The 20243-nt window shown below is 44.8% G+C and overlaps 1 protein-coding gene across 6 annotated transcripts in view; it reads left to right on the top strand.

Moving 5' to 3' along the window:
* Positions 1 to 1861: 1861 nt before the first annotated feature.
* The window catches only part of SGSM2 (small G protein signaling modulator 2), a 136401-nt gene continuing 118019 nt past the window's right edge, over positions 1862 to 20243 (top strand). For 5 of the 6 annotated variants that reach the window (XM_083379680.1, XM_083379677.1, XM_083379679.1 and 2 more), the window contains exon 1: positions 1862 to 2092. In XM_083379680.1, coding sequence (XP_083235806.1) covers positions 2036 to 2092 — 57 coding nt within the window. In that variant the 5' untranslated portion in view covers positions 1862 to 2035. Of the gene's footprint in view, positions 2093 to 3307; positions 3507 to 20243 lie in introns of those variants that run through there. The other variant, XM_083379676.1, reaches the window with a different exon arrangement.

Raw genomic sequence — 20243 nt, 5'->3', positions numbered from 1 at the left:
GTCTAAATGAACGTTTAATTAATTTAATTCCCTAAAAGTTTGCTTTGCTCCCACAATGCTGAGTAGGTTTGCATAGAGTTGTGTCTGTTATAGCCGAGAGCTGAATTACAGCTGAAATCTAATATTTCTAATTTATCATCCGCAGGCCAACGTTCAACCCAGGGAAATAAAACATTCCTGTTTTCGAATACTCTAAACCTCTTTAAAAGAAAACAAAAACAACCCATTAGAACAGTCTGGCATTTTGGTTTAATGGCCCCAAAGAGCACAGCAGGCTAAACGTTACTCTTATCTATAAAACACTTTTTGGAGATTGAATTTGAGAACTTTACAGCTTTAATGCAGAACCCACTGGGCAAGTGAATGACAGGTGCAGGTATGATGTGTGTTCAAGAAATGATAAAATAATTAACTGTTCATTTCCTTGCAGGCAGGAGCTAGCTTCAAGGTAGTTGCTAAAAAACACAAATCTCTTAAGTTACTAAACCATACATTCAGAGACACATCCAGTCTCAGCCAAGGAAGTATCCTGCTGTCTTCCTGCAACCTATCTCTGCAGAATTGTTTGGGACAATATTTATTGCCCCATAGAAGGGGAGGGAAGAAGTTGACATTCTGCCTTGGCTCCTTAAATGAAAAGGTAGAATATCAATGCAATCAATAAGATAGACTGCAACTGACACTGGAGTGTTTACCTCTCTCTCTTTCTCTCTCCTTGTAGCCATGTTCACTCAATGAACGTTGAAAGGTTGCCTTTGCAAATCAAACGACTGTTACCTTACCTAGCGCGGTTTTTTTACATCCATAAACCCGGATTACCCCCTGATTTACCGCATCCGCATCTGTAGATTCAAACCAACGCTTCCTATATACGGGAACTGGAGAAAGGCAGAATCTTACACAGTCCGGTTGTCTGGGTGGCCAGCACTCTGGGAACCACCAAACTAATCCCACGAGTTTGCCAACACACCTCGATCCCGTGGGAACCCAGAACACGGGTAGGACGAACTTGGGGCACTTCTAAACCAGGAGCCTACAACCTGGAACACAACTCCCGCCCCCTCTAAGTCTACTTTGAACAAGCTGGCCTGGCCTGATGGGAGGGGGTTGGGTTTTTATTCCTTTTAAATGCGTTTTAATCTATCTAAGAGTTCTGGCCACTTGTTTAATCTTTTTTTTTTAATTTTTGTATTCTGTTTTTTTTTTTAACATGTATTGCCCTGTTCACCGCCCTGAGTCCTTCGGGAGAAGGGCGGTATACAAATAAAATTAATTAATTAATTAATTAATTAATTAATTACTTTGCAGGGCTATCTTCCAATGCACTCAAGAGGCGGGGGTGGGGGTGGGGGGGGGCAAAGAAGGACAGAAGGATCCTTGTTGTAACAAGGATTGCAGAATTACAAGACACCTTGACACCCACCCCCCCCGCCCCCCGGGCGTTCTGTCCATGCTCTGGAGCCCTCTGCCTTTCTCCACGGTCTGCAGATGCCCTCCCCCGTGCCTTCTGCCCCAGTCAAGAGACACCCCCCACACACACACACACACTCCCAGCCGCCTGCGCGCCCCTCCCCATCACACAAGGGTATTGTTACTAGATAATTACCACCCCCACCCCCCTCTCCGGGCGCTTCCCTCCCTCCCTCCCTCCCTCCCTCCTCCTGCCCCCCCCCGGGAGGGGGGAAACCAGGATGGGCCAGCTGGAGTGACGTCAATGTGGGGGAGGCCGCGGAAGATGGCTGCAGCGGCAGCGGCTGAAGGGGTTGCCCGCTGCAAGAGCGAGCGCAGGGCGGCTGCGGCGGCGAAGCAGCAGGAGGAGGAAGAGGAGGAGGAGGAAGAGGAGGAGGAAGACGAAGACGAAGGCGCCTGGCTGGCTCGCCTCTCCGGGGCCGGTGGGTCCCAGCTCTCCAAAGCGCAGCGCCAGCGGGAGACCCCCGCCCTGCCTTCGCCTCCGCCTTAGCCGCCCTTTCTTCGCTTGCTCTCCTTCCGATCGCCCCGGATCCCCTGGTCCCCCCACCCCCACCCCCGCGGCGCCATGAGTTGCTCGGAAGATGCCGCGAAGGAAAAATTGCTCTGGAACGTGAAGAAAGAGGTAAGGAAGCCGTGGGGCAGTTGGTTGTGGGGATTTTTTTTGGGTGGGTGGGTGGGTGGGGGGCTCCACCCTGCCTCGCCCTGCCTTGCCTTGATTTTTCAACCGATTTGAGGAGGGGGGGGAAGAGGAGAAACCAGATCACCATCACACACACACACACACACACCCCTCTCTCTCTCTCTCTGTTGCCGAGGTTGGGTTGCATTTGGGAGTTTGGGGTTGGCATCCTGCGGGGACTGTGCGGTGGCTGCAGGTAGTCGCTAAGTGGGAGAGTCTCCTCGCCTTGCGGCTCGTTCCCACGAGTTGGACGCTGCTCCGGTCTTAAAAAGAAATTAAAGAACCGGGGCGGGGGAAATCTTCGCGTTCGCCTTCGCACGACTCTTTTTTTTTTTGCCTGCCTCCCGGTACAGTTGGTTTTTTGGGGGGTGGGGGGGTCCACCCTGCCTTGCCCTGCCTTGCCTTGATTTTTCAACCGATTTGAGGAGGCGGGGGGGGGAAAGAGGAGAAACCAGATCACCATCACACACACACACACACACACACACACACACACACACACACACACACAAACACCCCTCTCTCGCTCTCTCTTTTGCCGAGGTTGGGTTGCATTTGGGAGTTTGGGGTTGGCATCCTGCGGGGACTGTGCGGTGGCTGCAGGTAGTCGCTAAGTGGGAGAGTCTCCTCGCCTTGCGGCTCGTTCCCACGAGTTGGACGCTGCTCCGGTCTTAAAAAGAAATTAAAGAACCGGGGCGGGGGAAATCTTCGCGTTCGCCTTCGCACGACTCTTTTTTTTTTTGCCTGCCTCCCGGTACAGTTGGTTTTTTGGGGGGTGGGGGGGTCCACCCTGCCTTGCCCTGCCTTGCCTTGATTTTTCAACCGATTTGAGGAGGCGGGGGGGGGGAAAGAGGAGAAACCAGATCACCATCACACACACACACACACACACACACACACACACACACACACACACACACACACACAAACACCCCTCTCTCGCTCTCTCTTTTGCCGAGGTTGGGTTGCATTTGGGAGTTTGGGGTTGGCATCCTGCGGGGACTGTGCGGTGGCTGCAGGTAGTCGCTAAGTGGGAGAGTCTCCTCGCCTTGCGGCTCGTTCCCACGAGTTGGACGCTGCTCCGGTCTTAAAAAGAAATTAAAGAACTGGGGGGGGGGAATCTTCGCGTTCGCCTTCGCACGACTTTTTTTTTTTGGCCTGCCTCCCGGTACCGATTTGGTTTCTGCTTCTCGCAAGCGACTTTTTTAACCCGCCAAGGAAGCACTCGGGTCGGGCTCATTCCAAACGCTAAGTTGAAATGAAGTTGGCTGTACCGTGGCTCGGTGGCTGCCTTCGCACAACCTGCTGCTGGAGCTAGTAAGTTCCAGCGGAAACGGACGACGGAGCTGGCTTCCAGGTTGATCTTTTCTTTTCTTTTTTTCTTTTTCTTTCCCTGGCTTAGTGTCTGGCATATATGGACCTGGATCCGAGTGTTGTGTGAATCCAAATGATGAGTTAATTCAATAGGTAGACCCCTGAGACGTGTCTGAAGAGAACCAGTGGATTGGGTGAAACCAGTCACAGCATGTAGATTGGGAGCCTACAGCTGAATTTTGTGCAGGCAGGCACAAAAAGGGGGTGAGGATTGAACTTTACAAAGATCACTTGTGGAGAGGCATCTCTGCCCCGGGCCACCTGCAGCCCGTGGAAAATTTCAAAACCTTTGAGAGAGAGAGATGGAGAATTTGTCATTCCCGAATTGAGTAGTTCTGCCTGGTTTTGATCAAATATACTTGCTATACAAACTCAGAGACTCCTTTGTCTCTCTCTTGTCTAACCAGGTGAGATGAGGGAGGATAAACATTCAGATGGGGAGCCCTTACCCTTTTCCTAATCATATTTACTTTGGCACAAGCTGTGTTTGATTATGATGTGACCCAGTCAAGCACATTTTACCCATCTTCAGCTTGGCAACCAGTCTGGTTTCAGGTTCCCTTTGAAGTGTATGCAGGTGGTTAATAGTAAGAGCTTCTGGAATCGTGCAGTCTCTCTTCCCCCCCCCTCCCCATTTTCAGGTAATTCAAACACAGCATATTACTGTTATTAAAGGCTGTTTCTTTTTTCATCCAAAGACTTATGGTTTAATCCTTGTCGTGTCTTGTTCAAAAGGGATCAACTGATGCAGAGGAACTGTTTATGAATAAGATCTCGGAAAGGGAAGTGAATGTAATACTGTACTAGGCAGAATATTTAATCTACTAGGGCAGATAAGGTCCAGTCAACTTTGTATCTACTGATACAAACAGTGCCTCTGAGGGCATGCAGAATATTATTGCCTCACAAAGGACCTGTTGCTGATAGATATTTTCCTAGGACTGGTGTGATGGTTGTGGGGTCAAAGGAACAAGGTTCTCTGGATCATACATATAAAATCTTACAGTAATATTATTATTATGATGATGATGATGATGATGATGATGATGATGATGATGTTGGAAGGGACCTTGGAGGTCATCTAGTCCCATCATTGTAAATCTTGGCATAGTTTATTTTTTAAAAAATCATCTAAAATCGTGATTCTGACTTGAACCCAATTCCTGGTGATTTCATAGAGATCCATCTATGCAGTTTCCTTGGCATGAAATGATTTGATTTGTTACTGCTTCCTTTCAAGTTATTTTTAGGGCATCTCAGCACTGGAATTTCCTGGTGGTATTCCATCCAAGCACCAACCAAGTTCAAACTTGCTTTCCTAAGATCCATCAAAGTCCATTAGGGGTATCACTTAATTGGGCTGGAAATCCATTTTGTAGCTGGGGCCCTCCAGGGTATGTCAGGACTACAAAGCCCAACATTCTCAGCCAAGGAATTTTGGAGATTATATTCCAGGTGAAGGTAAAAGCTACTGCTGCCTGTAAGCATGTACATTTGGAAACTCGGGGAAAAGCTTAGTATGGTGCTTCTCAACCTTGGCAACTTTAAGACATGTGGACTTCAATTCCCAGAATTCCCCAGCCAGCCAATTCTGGGAATTGAAGTCCATACATCTTAAAGTTGCTAAGGTTGAGAAACATCAGCTTAGTATAGTTTAATTCTGTAGTCTCTGTTACATGCTTATGGTTAGTAGTGGTTTTTACTTTCACCTGGAAAAAGTCATTTCTTACCTAGAAAATTAAACTGCCAGGCATCTACATGCTTGGCTCCTGTGCCAGGGTGCAGTTAAGAGAGCAGAGAGTTTAATTAATGGCTCTTCAGAAGCTGAGAGGTGGTTGCTTCAGAAGCCTTTATACTGTAATAGGAAAATTGCAATTTAACGATCAATCTCTGCAGGAAATTTTCATTTTCCCTTATTGTTCCAAATCTGCAGTAGCAAAATAATTTATGTCCCTGTTCTTGACATGGAAGATGCTTGGGGTAATCTGGAGTGAGCTGCCACTTTGAATAAATTCTTCTGTTCAGATTTTTTTTTTTAAAAAAACTATCTTTCTTGCATCAGGACCGGTTGGCCGAACTGGAGAATTTTTAGTCCAAATCCATTTGCATCTTGTATGGCTGAATTGCCCACCGGTGCATTAGATTCTCATCATTTCGCTGGGTGCATTTGGAAATGTTATCTTTAGCTGGCAGAAATGTGATTATGTAGACTTGGACAGTGTCAGGAGAGGGGAGGGTTGCAAAGAGTAGAACAGAATGTCTACCGAATGCATCTTTTAGAAAAGATGCTAAAGCATTTTTCTGCTCCATTTTCTATGAAAAGGACAGTGATGAGCAATTATGGGATTTATCTTACTATTCTGTCTCTATCTTCTTTCGTTATCTCCCACCCATCAGTTGCTGTGATCTTGATGACGCAGATGCTACTGTCTTGCTTGCAACTGTGAATGTGTGTTTTGGGCAGGAGGGGCGGTGCGGGGTGGGGGTGGGAGAGAGAGAGAGAGAGTGAGCAGCAACATTCATTCAAAAACTAAAACCTTTCCCTCTCATTCTGTGTTACCGATGCAGTTTAAGTCCTGCTCTTTCCAGGATCAAACAGGTTGTGTAGATTAACCACAGGAGTGTGAATTCACCCAGTAACAGATTTTAAAAACATGCAGCTCCGCGTATGAACAAATCCGGGTTTTTTGATGGTTCTTCGAAGAGCCAGTTCATTATTTCTTTGCTTTACACTGCCGGGTCCCAGCAGTGGTTGACTCAAAAGAGGCCTTCCCTTTTTAGTCAAAAGGAGAAGAATTTGGAATCTGTTCTAAAAGATATGCTGTGTATTGGATAGACATCTCCCCTCCCCCCTTGCAATTTCTCCCACTCCACCCCCATACAGATAGTCCTCGACTTACAACAATTAATTTAGTGACCGTCCAATGTTGCAGTGGCACTGAATAAAGTGACTTACGCTCATCTTGCACAGTTACAACCTTTGTAGCGTCCTCGTGCTCATGTGATCAAAATTCAGATGCTTGGCAACTGGTTCATATTGATGACGGTTGCAGTGTCCCGGGCTTGTGCCGATCGCCTGACAAGCAAAGTCAATGGGGAAGACCCAGATTCACTTAACAGCTGAATTACTAACCTAACAACTTCAGTGATTCACTTAACAACTGTGTCAAGAAATGTAAAATGGGGCAACGCTCACTTAAACATCTCACTCAATAATAGAAATGTTGGGCTCTGTTGTAGTCATAAGTCGAGGACTACCTGTATTATCCACATACTTTCCCTGCCATATCCCACATTTGTATGTGAATCCATGAGAGAGAGAGCAAGGGGGAGAGAGAGAGATGCCCGCAGAGATGGTAGAAGAGGTATTCCATCTTTTCTCTGTGTATGTGTACAAATAATCCTCTACTTATGACAACAATTGGCACCAGAATTTCTGTTAATAAGCGAGGCAGTTGTTAAGTGAGTCATGCTTGATTTTACCACCTTTTTTGCCACGGTTAAGTGAATCACTGCAGTTGTTAAGCAAATTCAGCTTCCCCACGGACTTTGCTTGTTGGAAGCCGACTGGGAAGGTTGACAAATTGCCCCGGGATCCACGCCAGTTGCCAATCACCCAAATTTTGATCGTGATCATTTGGATGCTTCATCAGTTGCAAGTGCAAGGATTGTTTAACAATTAGTTTGCTTAGCAACGGAGATTCTGATCCCAATTGGGGTCGTGAGTTGAGAACTACCAGTAGTTTTCCACATAAGCATTTTTTGAAAATATAAACAAAGTGAGGGTGGTTTCACAGAACTTCAACCTGGTATCATTAAATATGGGAAATATTTTGGAGTTGCCTATAGTTGCTTAATTCGTTTCAACTATTTTGTGCGCATCAACATTACCTTAAAGGGAATCTATGAAATCTCCCCTAGACACATGCAAATGATTTTTAAGCCTATGCATTTTTTATACAAATTTATTAAGTTTCAAGAAAAAAATAAAATACCAATAAAAAGGGGAGGGGAAAAGGTTAAAAAGTAAAAAAAATGGGGACAATATGTATGTATCTGTCTGTGTGTGTGTGTGTGTGTGTGTGTGTGTGTTTCTGTATGTGTAGGGAGATGACCAGGCTGAGCCTGAGGGAGGGGTCAAATGCGTCATAAAAGAGATTGGGGAAAAATTATATATTGTTATTTATCAAAACAATAAGAATTGTATTAACTCAATGTTTGCAAAAGAGAATATTTTGGGGAAAGAGGAAATCAACTGAAATTATGTGGAATATGCATTATAGAAATTAATTGTTGATGATTGTTTTACAAATGTAACCCACAACACACTGTTCACCAATTATCACGTGATTTATGTTTTTTTAAAAAATCAATAAAATATATTTCAAAAAGAGAGATCTCAAGAGAGATCTACTGTAAATCCAGACCACCTTGAATTCTATGTACTCTTCTCTCCTGTTAATTTCCCTTGACCATTAGTAGTTCAGATTCTTCTAGAGAGCTTAAAGCTTGCAATAAATCTTTATATTCATTTTAACTGCCGGAATCTCCTGATTTCCCGGCACTTGACATGTGTCTGTGTAGCAAGGGTGTCAAACTGCCGGCCCATGGGCCGGATGCGTCATCAGGAAACCGCATCCACACCATTGCCGACAATGGAGAGAAAGCTCCGATACATCGCGCGACGTCATGTGACATCGCGAGTTTCACATCTCTAGTGTAGGGGGTTGGGGTGGGAAATGACATCAACTTTTCTTAGTACCAATATAATTTTACAGTCAGACAATCTCTGACTCTATGATAAATCTACGCTTTTCTGAGTATAGTGTTTCATAACCATAAGGAACTGACAGACCTTGGTGGCAAAGCTTGGTGTTTATATGCAAGCAGAAAGGTTAGGTGTAACTGTCATGTTGTTGTTGTTGTTTTTATTGTGGAGCTGAGTTACATCGGCACTCTAAATCAGGGGTCCCCAACTCTCGATCCGTGGAAGGCCACCGGTCTGCAACACGCCAGCAACCGGTCCGCACAAGCAAGCAAAGCCCCATCCGCGGGATGCAGGCAGCACGCAAAACCACGCACCCTCCGGTCTGTGGAAAAACCTCCCTCCGTGGAACCAGTCCCTGGTGCCCAAAAGGTTGGGGGGGGGCACTGCTCTAAATCGGTGCTAGGTCAGTGGTTTGAACAGAGGTTCTAAACTGAAAGAAGCTTCTTGGATGAGAAGCGAAATATTTTCAAAGAAAACCCCCCAAGAAAATCCAGTTGCCTTCTGGAGAAAAAAAGCACCTTTGGGGGCATCCTGGAGGCACTTCAAAAATATCCACCGTCCCAGTTGGCTTCTGCCAAGCAAAGTCAATGGAGGACTGAAGAAAGAAAGCAACTTTGGGACAAAGTCAATGGGTGAATCCGGATTCATGTCATGACAGCAGAGTCCACTTAACAGCTGCAGTGTTTCACTTAACAACCGTAGTAAAAAAAAAAGGTGTAAAATCGGTTGCGACTCACTTAACATCCACCTTGCTTAGCAATGTAAATTCTGGCCCCAATTTTCATAAATTGAGGACTACCTATTTTGCATTGGAAGGAATGAAAATGGCTGGTGAGCGCTGTCTGCTCCTCCATTCGTAAAACCTAGAATAGACTTTGATCTCTTGAAGCCTTTTTGTAAACTTCTGTGTAATTGCTTTCTTTTTTTAAAAGCATATTTTATTCTTGGAAGGGCTCGATTGTAAATCGCCTTCTGTGCCCTTTAGATGAAGAGGTGTTAAGTAAACAAAATGAAAGAATCTAATTGAATTCTGCTGAAATCAGCCTCATCTTTCCCCATATTGAAGCATTTTGATTGCTCTTAAATTAACAGTTTCATATATTTTTTTCAATTTCCTCCACCTGGTTCTTTCCAACTGCTGCAGGTAAAGATAGGTTTGCATAATGCCAAATTGTAAGAGCCTAGCCAGGAAGCTTCTATAGCAGATTGTTATTCCTAAAGCATTTATTTTATCGTCCTGGGTGCAGTTTCCATGTTCTCAGCGATCGGGAGCGGGCAAAGCTTTTCCCAGTGTTATTCTTAACAAATATTTAAGGACTCCTTTATGGATTCTGATTTTTCTTTTGTCAGCTTTGCAGTTCTCATTAGTATGTGATTTTTTTTTGACTTTAATAGAAAGGCAAGCTCATAATACCTCTTGAAAATTTGACTGAGTTGCTTGCTTTCCTGATATGATTGCTTTTAAGCCCCTGTGTTTAACAATTCACTTTTCCGTGAGAAAATGAAAAGGTACATCAAGTTCTACAAAACAGGATGCTGTTGAGCTGGTCCATCCATCAGAACCCGGATCGCTCTGCTTCAGTTAACAGCTAAGTGACCTGGTTACTCACAGCCGTCAACTCTCTGACACAGGTAGCTTTTTTAAGGCTCACCATCTCACCAAAATAGAAACTCCTCTAAGATGTAGAATCCATTTCTTCTGGAATGGCCATGTCTGTAGAACGGGGATAGTAAACTTGTGGCTCTAAACCAGGGCTCTTCAAACATGGCCCTTTTATGACTTGTGGACTTCAACTCCCAGAATTCCTCAGCCAGGCATGCTGGCTCTAAACTATATGTTTTTGCCCCTAGATATAGTGAACTGCCCCAAAGCTTGTCTAAAAGTTGCCAGTCTATATTAATACAACTGACAACATTAATTGAAACAAAGCTCCTGACATGTAACTACAGGTAGTCTTCAACGTACAACCACAATTGAGTCTAAAATTTCTGGTGCAGTTGTTAAGTGAATTTTGCCCCATTTTATAACCTTTCTTGCCACAGTTGTTAAGTGAATCACTGCAGTTGTTGTTAATAACCCAGATATTAAGTGAACCTGGCTTCCCCATTGACTTTGCTTGTCAGACGGTGGCAAAAGGGGGGGGGATCACATGACCCCGGGACACTGCAAACATCATAAATATGAGTTAGTTGCCAAGAGGCTGAATTATGATCACATGATCATGGGGATCCTGCGGCGGTCGTAAGTGTGAAAAATGGTCATCAGTCACTTTTTCCAACGCCGTCGTAGCTTTGAACGGTCAGTAAGTGAACTGTTGTAGGTCAAGGACTATCTGTACAGGTGTTTGCCAGGCTGGCCACTTTCATTAGCATTAATCTGAATGTATGCATTAACCTTTCAGTTCCTTATTTCTTTCGTTGTCTGCCTTGAATCCTAGCACAAGTAGCAGACATGGGGCATCTATGGAAGGAATAGCTAACTATTTGGAAGAGTAAAGAGGTTGATGAATGATTTATGACTCTGGGAGAATTCCAATTGGCCTATATTTCTAATTCAGTCGACATTTTCCTCCGAAAGTAGGTCTGTGGTGATATTTATATACAGTACATACGTAGTATCAGTAAGAGGAAAAATAAGATTGCAAGGAGACCCTGGAAATCTGCTTTATATCTCATCCAGTTTATATCTCGTCAGAAATCATTTATCCAGTATTTGCTGTTGCAGTAAGCAGAGTTCACAAGTCATAATAATCATGCTTCTAATGATGCAAGAAACAGATAGTCCTTGACTTACGACCACACTTGAGCCCAAAATTTCTGTTGCTCACTGAGACAATTGTTAAATGAATTTTGCCCCATTTCAGACCTTTCTTGCCATAATTTTTAAGTAATTCATTGCAGTTGTTAAGCTAGTAACAGGCTTGTTTAAGTGAATCCGGCTTCCCCGTTGATTTTGCTTGTCAGAAGGTCGCAAAAGGGGATCGCATGACCCTGGGACACTGCAACCTGTCATAAGAACAATCCAGCTGCCAAGCATCTGAATTTTGGTCACATGATCATGGGGATGCTGCAGTGGTCGTAAGTGAAAAACGGTCAGGTCACTTTTTTCAGTGATGTAACTTTGAACAGTCACTAAATGAACTGTTGTAAGTCGAGGACTCTAATTGTAAATGCTTGGTGTTGCAAGTTTATAGTTGCTTCAAGATTTAGGCTAGACCTGAAGGGTGCTGTCCTTTTCCAAAAGTTGCATTACAGGTAGTCCTAGAGTCAGGGGTAGGCAACCTTGGCTCTTTTATCACTCGTGGACTTCAACTCCCAGAATTCCTGAACCAGCATGGCTCAGCATGGAAAACCTCTCCCTTTCTCCTCAGCATGGCTGGCTCAGGAATTCTGGGAGTTGAAGTCCACGAGTCATAAAAGAGCCAAGGTTGCCTACCCCTCTCCTAGACTTAAACAACAGTTTATATAATGACTATTCAGAGTTAAGGCACTAAAAAAGTACGACCATTTTTTACACTTAACATTGCAGCGTCTTCATAGGTCACATGATCAAAATTCCGATGCTTGGCCACTGGCTCATATTTAGGATGCTTGCAGTGTCCAAGGTCATGTGATCACCTTTTTGAGATCATCTTACATGTCAGTGGGGAACAGATACCAACAACCATAATACTAATGTAACAACTGCAGTGATTCACTTAACAACTGTGTCAAGAAAGATCGTAAAATGGGGCAAAATTCACTTAATAAATGTTTCACTTAACAACAGAAATGTTGGAATCAATTGTGGTCATAAGTTGAGGACTACCAGTAGCCCATTAAGGAAATGTACCCATCCCTCCTGGCTTGTATTTTTTTCTAAAACAATGGGACATCCGAAATCTCTATGGAGGTTCTTGGTCATCCAGATCACGGTTGTCCCAAAAGTGTTTTTTCAAAAGGCAATTGGACTCTCTCTGTTTTTCCTTAAAGACTTTTCGCTTCTCATCCAGGAAGCTTCTTCAATTCTGACTTCAGTTCTTCAGGTCTGACTATTTCTGGAGGGAAAATTGTGAAACACTGAATCAGAATGAGTTTAGGAGTCAATCGTTGGCAAAAAGCAGCAGCGAAATGATTATTCCCAGATTGCTCAAGTTGCGTTCACACATCGTCTGTATTTCAAGCCTGCTTGCTTTCCCGACTCGTCTGCTGCCAGCTGCCTGGTGAGTAACACAACTTGAAAAGGGAAAAAAGGAAGTTAAGCTCTCCAGGCAGCTCACAGTATGTAGAAGGTCCACATTTTGTTCAAAAGCTGTTGCAGCAGAAAACACAGTTGGTAGGTTTTGTTTCCCCCCCCCCTGTGTTTTCTCATTCTTGGCTGTGAAGCCCCACCGAGGAAGAGAAGGGACTTGTAAGTCTCCACGCGATTTCCTGAAGGATGGTGGAATCCAAATGAATGAGTAGAGACTGATGTGATTTGGAGGAGAGAATAATAGAATAACAGAATTGCCCAACAAAAAAAAAGGTGGAGAGATCCAATCATGATATCCATCTCATGGCTGCCACAAGTCCATATGGTATGTCCTGTTGCCATTCATTGCCTTGATGGGCATTTCCTGCTATTTATCTTGGTGCTCTCAATAACTCTTGACGTCCTTTCCCAGTTGCAAAGCCTGGAGAAATTCTTGCTGTCTGGCACCCCATCCACGTGTCTAACGTTCTGACCAAAGAGACCACAAATCTATCTTCTGGAGGCTTCGGTCCAATGGTCCTATTGCTTTCTTCAGAGCTGTGGTCACCGGAGAGGGCAGCTTACTCCTCTTGGTTTCTGAGCTGCTAGCTCTGGATGAGGGTGATGTGCAGGGTCGTGGAACATGCAAGATCAGAGTTGGAAGAGATCTTGGAGGTCAAGCAGGAGACACTATATATATATATCATTTCAGACAAACACTTGTCTCTTCTTAAAAGCCTCAGGTGATGGAGCATCCACAACTTCGGAAGGCAAGCTGTTCCACGGGTTGTTTGTTCTCACTGTCAGGAAATTTCTCCTTAGTTCTAGATTGTTTCTCTTCTTGATTAGTTCCCATCCATTGTTTCTTGTCCTGCCTTCGGGTGCTTTGGAAAATAGGTTTGAATCCCCTTTTTTTGTCTTTGTAGCAGCCTTTCAGGTATTGGAACACTGCTACCATGTCACCCTGGCCCATATTTTCACTAGACTAGCCGTACCTAATTCCTGCAACTGTTCCTCATATGTTTTAGTCTCCAGTCCCCTAATCATCTTTGTTGCACTTCTCTGCACTCTTTCCACAATCTTTTTTATAATGTGGTGAGCAAACCTAGATGCAGCTTTTCGTGCTTGCAATAATGCCTCCTAATGGATGCCAATCCTGGAATACGGTATAAATTTTTCATGAAAGTTAAGTTTTATCTATTGTTAGCAACAAGCACATAAACATGCTTTTCTCCCAATTTTGAATCTCATCTTTTTTCTCCGTCTAGCATTCTGAATAGCTTATAGCAATAACAGTAATTATGAAAGATAAAAATAAAAGCAATGCCATTAAATTGTTTCCATCCTGATGTCACCCAGCTTCAAGTAATTGGCGGAAATTAAGATATAAAAGATTGAGAACCTCTGATGTAGATGGCCATCCATGTTGTTAATGTCACCCTGGACTTTCTTTTTCTCAGAAGTAGATTGTTATGTAGCTGCCTGGTCTCAGGCTGGAGCAAATTTGACAGCTGTTTAATTTAAAAGCCAAGAAGATGAATGCTTTTGACTTAGGGAGTTGGAGATGGTTACTAAGAAGCACCCTGGACAGCAGGAGACATCAGTTCATCAATCATGGACCAAATTAAGACAAACTTCTCCCTTGCTGTGTTCTATGTTCTAAGTCCAGGGAATTTTCTTGGGAACAAAGAAAGAATTGGGTGTGGTCAGTCTTGAGAAAAGAAGGATGAGGGGTGACATGATAGCAGTCTTCCAATATCTCAGGGGTTGCCACAAAGAAGAGGAGGTCAACCTATTTTCCAAAGCAACAGAAACAATGGACGGGAGAGAAGGAGAGAAGCAACCTAGAACTAAGGAGAAATTTCCTGACAGTGAGAACAATCAACCTGTGGAACAGCTTGGCTTCAGAAGTTGTGGGTGCTTCATCACTGGGTTTTTTTAAAGAAAATACTGGACAGTCACTTGTCTGAAATAATATAGGGCAGTGATGGCGAAACTTTTAGAGACCGAGTGCCCAAAACTGCAACCCAAAACCCACTTATTTATCGCTGGGTGCCAGGTGGGCGTGGCCCACTGGGTGGGTGTGGCTGCGATGGTCGTGGAAGATTGGGTGGGTGTGGCCAGGTTGGGCGTGGTCACCTCAATGTTGCTCGTGGGGAAGGACACCTGTGGAGGCAGGGTTGGGGGAGATCCAGGGGGGGCCTCTGGTAGGTGTGGCAGAAGGCAGGAGACTCATCCTGTGGGGTGAGGCGAGGCAGGGTGGGGGTGCCATTGCCATGAGGCAAGGCAAGGGCTGGGGCGGCTGCTGCCTGACACCATCAGCCCTCGCACATAGAAGCCAGTGAACGCATGGGGGCCGACGGTGTCCATCAGTAGCCAAAGCCTGCCGGCCCCTCGACCAACGTACTCTGGGGCTCCGCAGCCCATTGCCAGCAAGAAGCCGCCTCCAAGATGGATGGTCGGCCGACAGCTGAAGAGGCGATGCAGTGGGTCGTGCCCGGGAAAAGGAGAGCATGCGAGGCCAGAAGGGACGGGGTGGTGGGGGAGGGAAACCAGCCATGCCAGGATGCATTCAGCCAGATGGGACCTCGGCAAGTTAGCAGGCAGCTGGTTGTAGAGGGACAGTTGCCATCTCCAAGGCATGGGGCGGGTGCCCACAGAGAGGGCTCTGAGTCCAGCGTCTGGCACCCGTGCCATAGGTTTGCCACCACTGATACAGGGCCTCCTGCTTGAGCAGGGGGTTGAACTAGAAGACCTCCAAGGTCCCTTCCAGCTCAACTCTGATGGAAAGAAAGGGTTCTAGGGCTGAGAGAGAACGAGAGACACAAAGATCCCCCAGTTGGCTCCGTGCCTAAGACAGGACTAGAAATTCATGCTCTCCCAGTATCTAGCCTGGTGTCTTGAAGCACTATGCCAAACAGACTCTTTGTGGACATTTATGGAAGCAGCAGAAGACGCAGGTTGAAATGCCAAACACTACAAACACAGAAATTAAGCTGAAGTTGGTCTCACCTAATTAAGCAAAGAAACTTCTCCAGGTCCTTCCTGTGGCATTAGATACATTGCATTGCCAAGTTGGGGCTCAGGTTGAATGGTTATGCCTTGATTATGTGATCTGGGTTTCTGTTGTTGAAGCTAGGAGAGGAATAATAATAATAATAATAATAATAATAATAATAATAATAATAATAATAATAATAATAATAATAAAGTTGGAAGGGACCTTGGAGGTCATCTAGTCCAACCCCCTGCTCAGGCAGGAAACCTTATACCACTTCAGGCAAATGGCTGTCCAGTCTCTTCTTAAAAACCTCCAGTGTTGGAGCATTCACCGCTTCTGGAGGCAGGCTGTTCCACTGGTTAATTGTTCTAGCTGTCAGGAAGTTTCTCCTTAGTTCTAGGTTGCTTCTCTCCTTGACTAGTGTCCATCCGTTGCTTCTTGTCCTGCTTTCAGGTGCTTTGGAGAATAGCTTGACTCCCTTTTCTTTGTGGCAGCCCCTGAGATATTGGAACACTGCTATCATGTCACCCCTCACCCTTCTCTTCATTAAACTACACATACCCAATTCCAGCAACCGTTCCCTATATGTTTATTTTATAGCTGCACACTGCCCAGAGTGGCATTTTGTTGAATTGGCCATCAAGTCATCATTGACTCCTAATGACTACATAGATAGATTTTCTCTGGGATGATCTGTCCCTAACCTGGTCCTTCTGCTCTTTCAATAAGATAAGATAACGTATATTGTCACTTTTTTTTACTGTGGGCACAATGGCACGCATCAAAAATGAAATGTAGTTGCCTGCTCTCAAAGTGAAACACATACATCACACACACCTAAACATACTATATACAGCATATGTATAGGCAACTTCTGCTCTTTTATAACTCATGGACTTCAACTCCATGAGTTGAAGTCCGTGAGTCATAAAAGAGCCAAGGTTGCCTGCCCCTGGTATAGACCCGTACCCCTACATATACATAGCAAATATTAAATACTGTCCATCTTGAATATATAACGGAAGGAAGAAACTTGAGAGTTCACAAGGTTAATGCTGTATGGAGTGAAACTATGACTGAATTTGGATATTCTGCTGCGGATACCATGAAGCCCCCTCCTCCCAGAAGGTGACAAGGAAAACAGGCCGTGAAGAGGGTGTGTAGTGTCCCAATTAATCTTACAGACCCTACTCAAGCAATGTTTCTGTTCTATGTCCTGGATGGGAGGGAGGGAACTGCCAATGATCTTTTTGGCCATCCTCACCACTCTCTGCACTGCCTTCCTGTCTGAAGCAGTTATGCTTCCAAACCAGACTGTGATGCTGTATGACAGGATGCTCTTGATCGTCCCCCTGTAGAAAGTGGTCAGAATAAGAGAAGGAAGATGAGCTTTTTCATGCGTCGCAGAAAATGCAGGCACTGCTGTGCCTGCTTCACCAGTGCCTCGCTGTTGAGCGACCAAGTCAGCCTACTTGTTAGCTGCACCCCCAGGAATTTGATGCTGGTAACCATCTCCACAGGTGAATAATTTATGCACAGAGAAGTGTGGCTGTGCCTGCCTTTTCTGAAATCAACAATGATTTCTTTGTTTTTTCCAGTATTTAAAACTAGGCTGTTTTCCTTGCACCAGTTCACCAATTTGTCAACCTCCTTGCGGTAGGCTTCTACATTGTCATCATGAAGGAAGCCCACTACTGTTGTATCATCTGCGAACTTCACAATATACTTGGTGGCAAACCAAGCACAACAATGGTGACTTTACAGTATGGTTTAGCACAATGGATTTCTTTCTCTGCTATAATGGTAGTCCTTGACTTACAACAGTTCATTTAGTGACTGTGTTGTGATTCAGCGTCAGCCTGTGATACCAGCAGCTGAGTCTGATGATTCTGAAGAGGAGGAGGAGGAGGAGGGGTTTGGAGAGCCTTTGGTATCAGAGGGAGGCTCTGGATGCACTGCAGGACTCTCAGCCTGGCTCCTCCCGTCATGTTCCTCCTCAGATTCAGCCATGTGAGCATGAGGTATTGGATGTAGATGATTCACAGCTGGATCTATTCAGGGACGCTAGGAGCCGGAGGCAATCCAGCAGAGTAGAACAGAGGAAGGCAATGAGGCAACTCAGTGAGAGGAGGAGAAAGCAATGAGAAGCCACGCCTTGGGACTGCTGATAAAAGGGGAAGGTGTGGGAGGTGCTGGTTGCTGAAGGCAACCATTTGAAGATCTTCTGCTAGAGTCCTGGTCTGTTATTCCTGTTTAACTCTTGTTTGAATTTTTGGTTTAACTCTTGTTTGAACGTTTGGTTTAACTCTTGTTTGAACTTTTTGGTTTAACTCTTGTTTGAACGTTTGGTTTAACTCTTGTTTGAACTTTTGATTTCTTTGTAAATAAATTTGGTTGGGTTTTTCCAGCCTGTTGACTATAAAAAGGGGTTGTCCCTGACATTCAAACAGGACTGGTCATAGACTGGAACAGAACAGACTGTTCAAAGTTATAACGGTATGGAAAAATGTGACTTATGCCTGTTTTTCACACTTAAGACTGTTGCAGCATCCCCAGGGTCATGTGAACAATATTCAGAGGCTTGGCAACTGGTTCATATTTATGACGGTTGCATTGTCCCGGGGTCATGTGATCCCCTTTTGAGAACTTCTGACAAGCAAAGTCAATGGGGAAGCCAGATTCACTTAACAACTGCCATAATTCACTTAACAAATGTGGCAGTAAAGGTCGTAAAAGGGGGCAAAATTCATTTAACAAATGTCTCACTTAGCAACAGAAATTTTGGGCTCAATTGTGGTCGTACGTCAAGGACTGCCTGTACTGCTACTACAAATAGAAACCCTGCATTTTCTGCATCTGGGTGGCATATGCATACATACATACATACACGCATGGCTGACCAACTCACTACCAGCTACTCCAGGTAGTGTACAATTATAAAATGAATTACTCCTAACTTCAACAACAGAAACCCAAATAATACAATTGGAGCATTAACCATATAGTTTCAAACTTCCAGGAGGAAGCCCCCTAACATCCCAGAAATAACGTGTGGTTTCATATATATATATTTTTTTAAAAAAAATTCTATCTGGAAAATAAAAGTTCTTCCATCAAAAATAGTCTAGAGCAGTGTTTTTCTAACTCCAGCTTTCAGCCAGCTCGACTTCAATTCCCAGAATTGCCCAGGTAGCTTGTGGAATTCTGGGAGTTGAAGTCCACCCCTCTGAAAGTTGCCCAAGTTGAGAAACACTGGACTCTAGATGGGTAAATGAAAAACCGCTAGCCAGAGTCAAACCTCAACAGCTTATTTATTTATTTTTATTTATTTTAATTCCATTTATATCCCGCCCTTCTCCGAAGACTCAGGGCGGCTTACAAGCTTTACCTGATTTAAAGAGAATGGATTGGATGGCGTTGTTTTTTTTTTTCTTGAACGTTTTCAAGAACTCTGCAGCCTTAACAAATTGTGCTGTTCCAAAAGTCAAACTGAATGTCAAATTGCCACCCTCCCTGCCACTTAGGCCTCCCCAAAGCTTCTGCATAATCTGGCTTTGTAATTTCTCTTGCAGACAAATTCTTAGCTGTGTATGGACGGCGCCAGGAAAGAGATGGATTGACTTTCCTCCCGTATTTCTCCTTGCCAAGCGGCCTCAAAGCAATTTTGATCAGTGTTGAACAATAAAATGTAACACAGGGGCTGGCCGCAGATGTTGCCGTAGAGTTTCTTTACATGGGCAGTTTCAAGATGTGTGACCAACTCCTCGAATTCCCCAGCCAGCTATTCTGCGTTTGTTGAAGTTCACACATCTTAAAGCTGCCAAGGTAAACAATCGCTATACAGGTGGTCCTTGACCTACAACCGCAACTGAGCCCCAAATTTCTGTGGTTAAGTAAGACACTTGTGAAATAGGTTTTGCCCCACTTGACAACCTTTCTTGCTACATTTGTTAAGTGAACCACTGCCGTTGATAAGTTAGTAGCCTGGTTGTTAAGTGAATCTGGCTTCCCCATTGACTTTGCTTGTCAGAAGGTTGCAAAAGGGGATCACGTGACCCCGGGACACTGCAACCGTCAGAAGTAGGAGCCAGTTGCCAAGCATCTGAATTTTGATCACATTGTTGTGATTCAGGGTCAGCCTGTGGGTTCGGCAGTTGGGTCGGACGACTCAGAGGAGGAGGGGGGTGTTGAAGAGCTTGCTGATGAGAGCCCTCAGCCAGGCCCCTCCCACCTGGTCACGACAGAGACCCAGCTGTGTGAGCCTGACAGCATGGATGAAGATGACCCACAGCTGGCCCTGTTCAAGGACGCCCGACGCAGGAGGCAGTCAATCAGGAGTAAACAAAGGAAGGCAATGGGGCACCTCGGAAGGAGGCAGAGAGAAGCCATGCCCTGAACTGTATAAAAGGGGAATGCGTGGGAGGGCTGGTTTGCTGAAGGCTTCCGCTTGAACAGTTCCTGTTTCATAGCTCCTGTTTCATGGTTGGTGTCTTGTTTTGCTCTGTTTTATGTTAATAAATTTGGCAGGCTTAATTCCAGCCTCTTGCCGTTTGTAAAGGGGTTGTCCCTGCCTTTTCTGCAGGGCCGGTAGCAGGCTGGTACACAACACATATGATCACGGGGATGCTGCAATGGTTGTAACTGTGAACAATGGTCATAAGTCACTTTTTCAGTGTTGTTGTCACGCTGAGCTGTCACTAAATGAACAGTTGTAAGTCGAGGACTATCTGTATCACAATAC

The sequence above is a fragment of the Vipera ursinii genome (assembly GCF_947247035.1).
Source record: "Vipera ursinii genome assembly, chromosome: 1".
NCBI classification, from domain to species: Eukaryota; Metazoa; Chordata; class Lepidosauria; order Squamata; family Viperidae; genus Vipera; species Vipera ursinii.
Note: the sequence above shows the minus strand (reverse complement) of the source record. Positions and strands in the feature narration are given on the sequence as shown.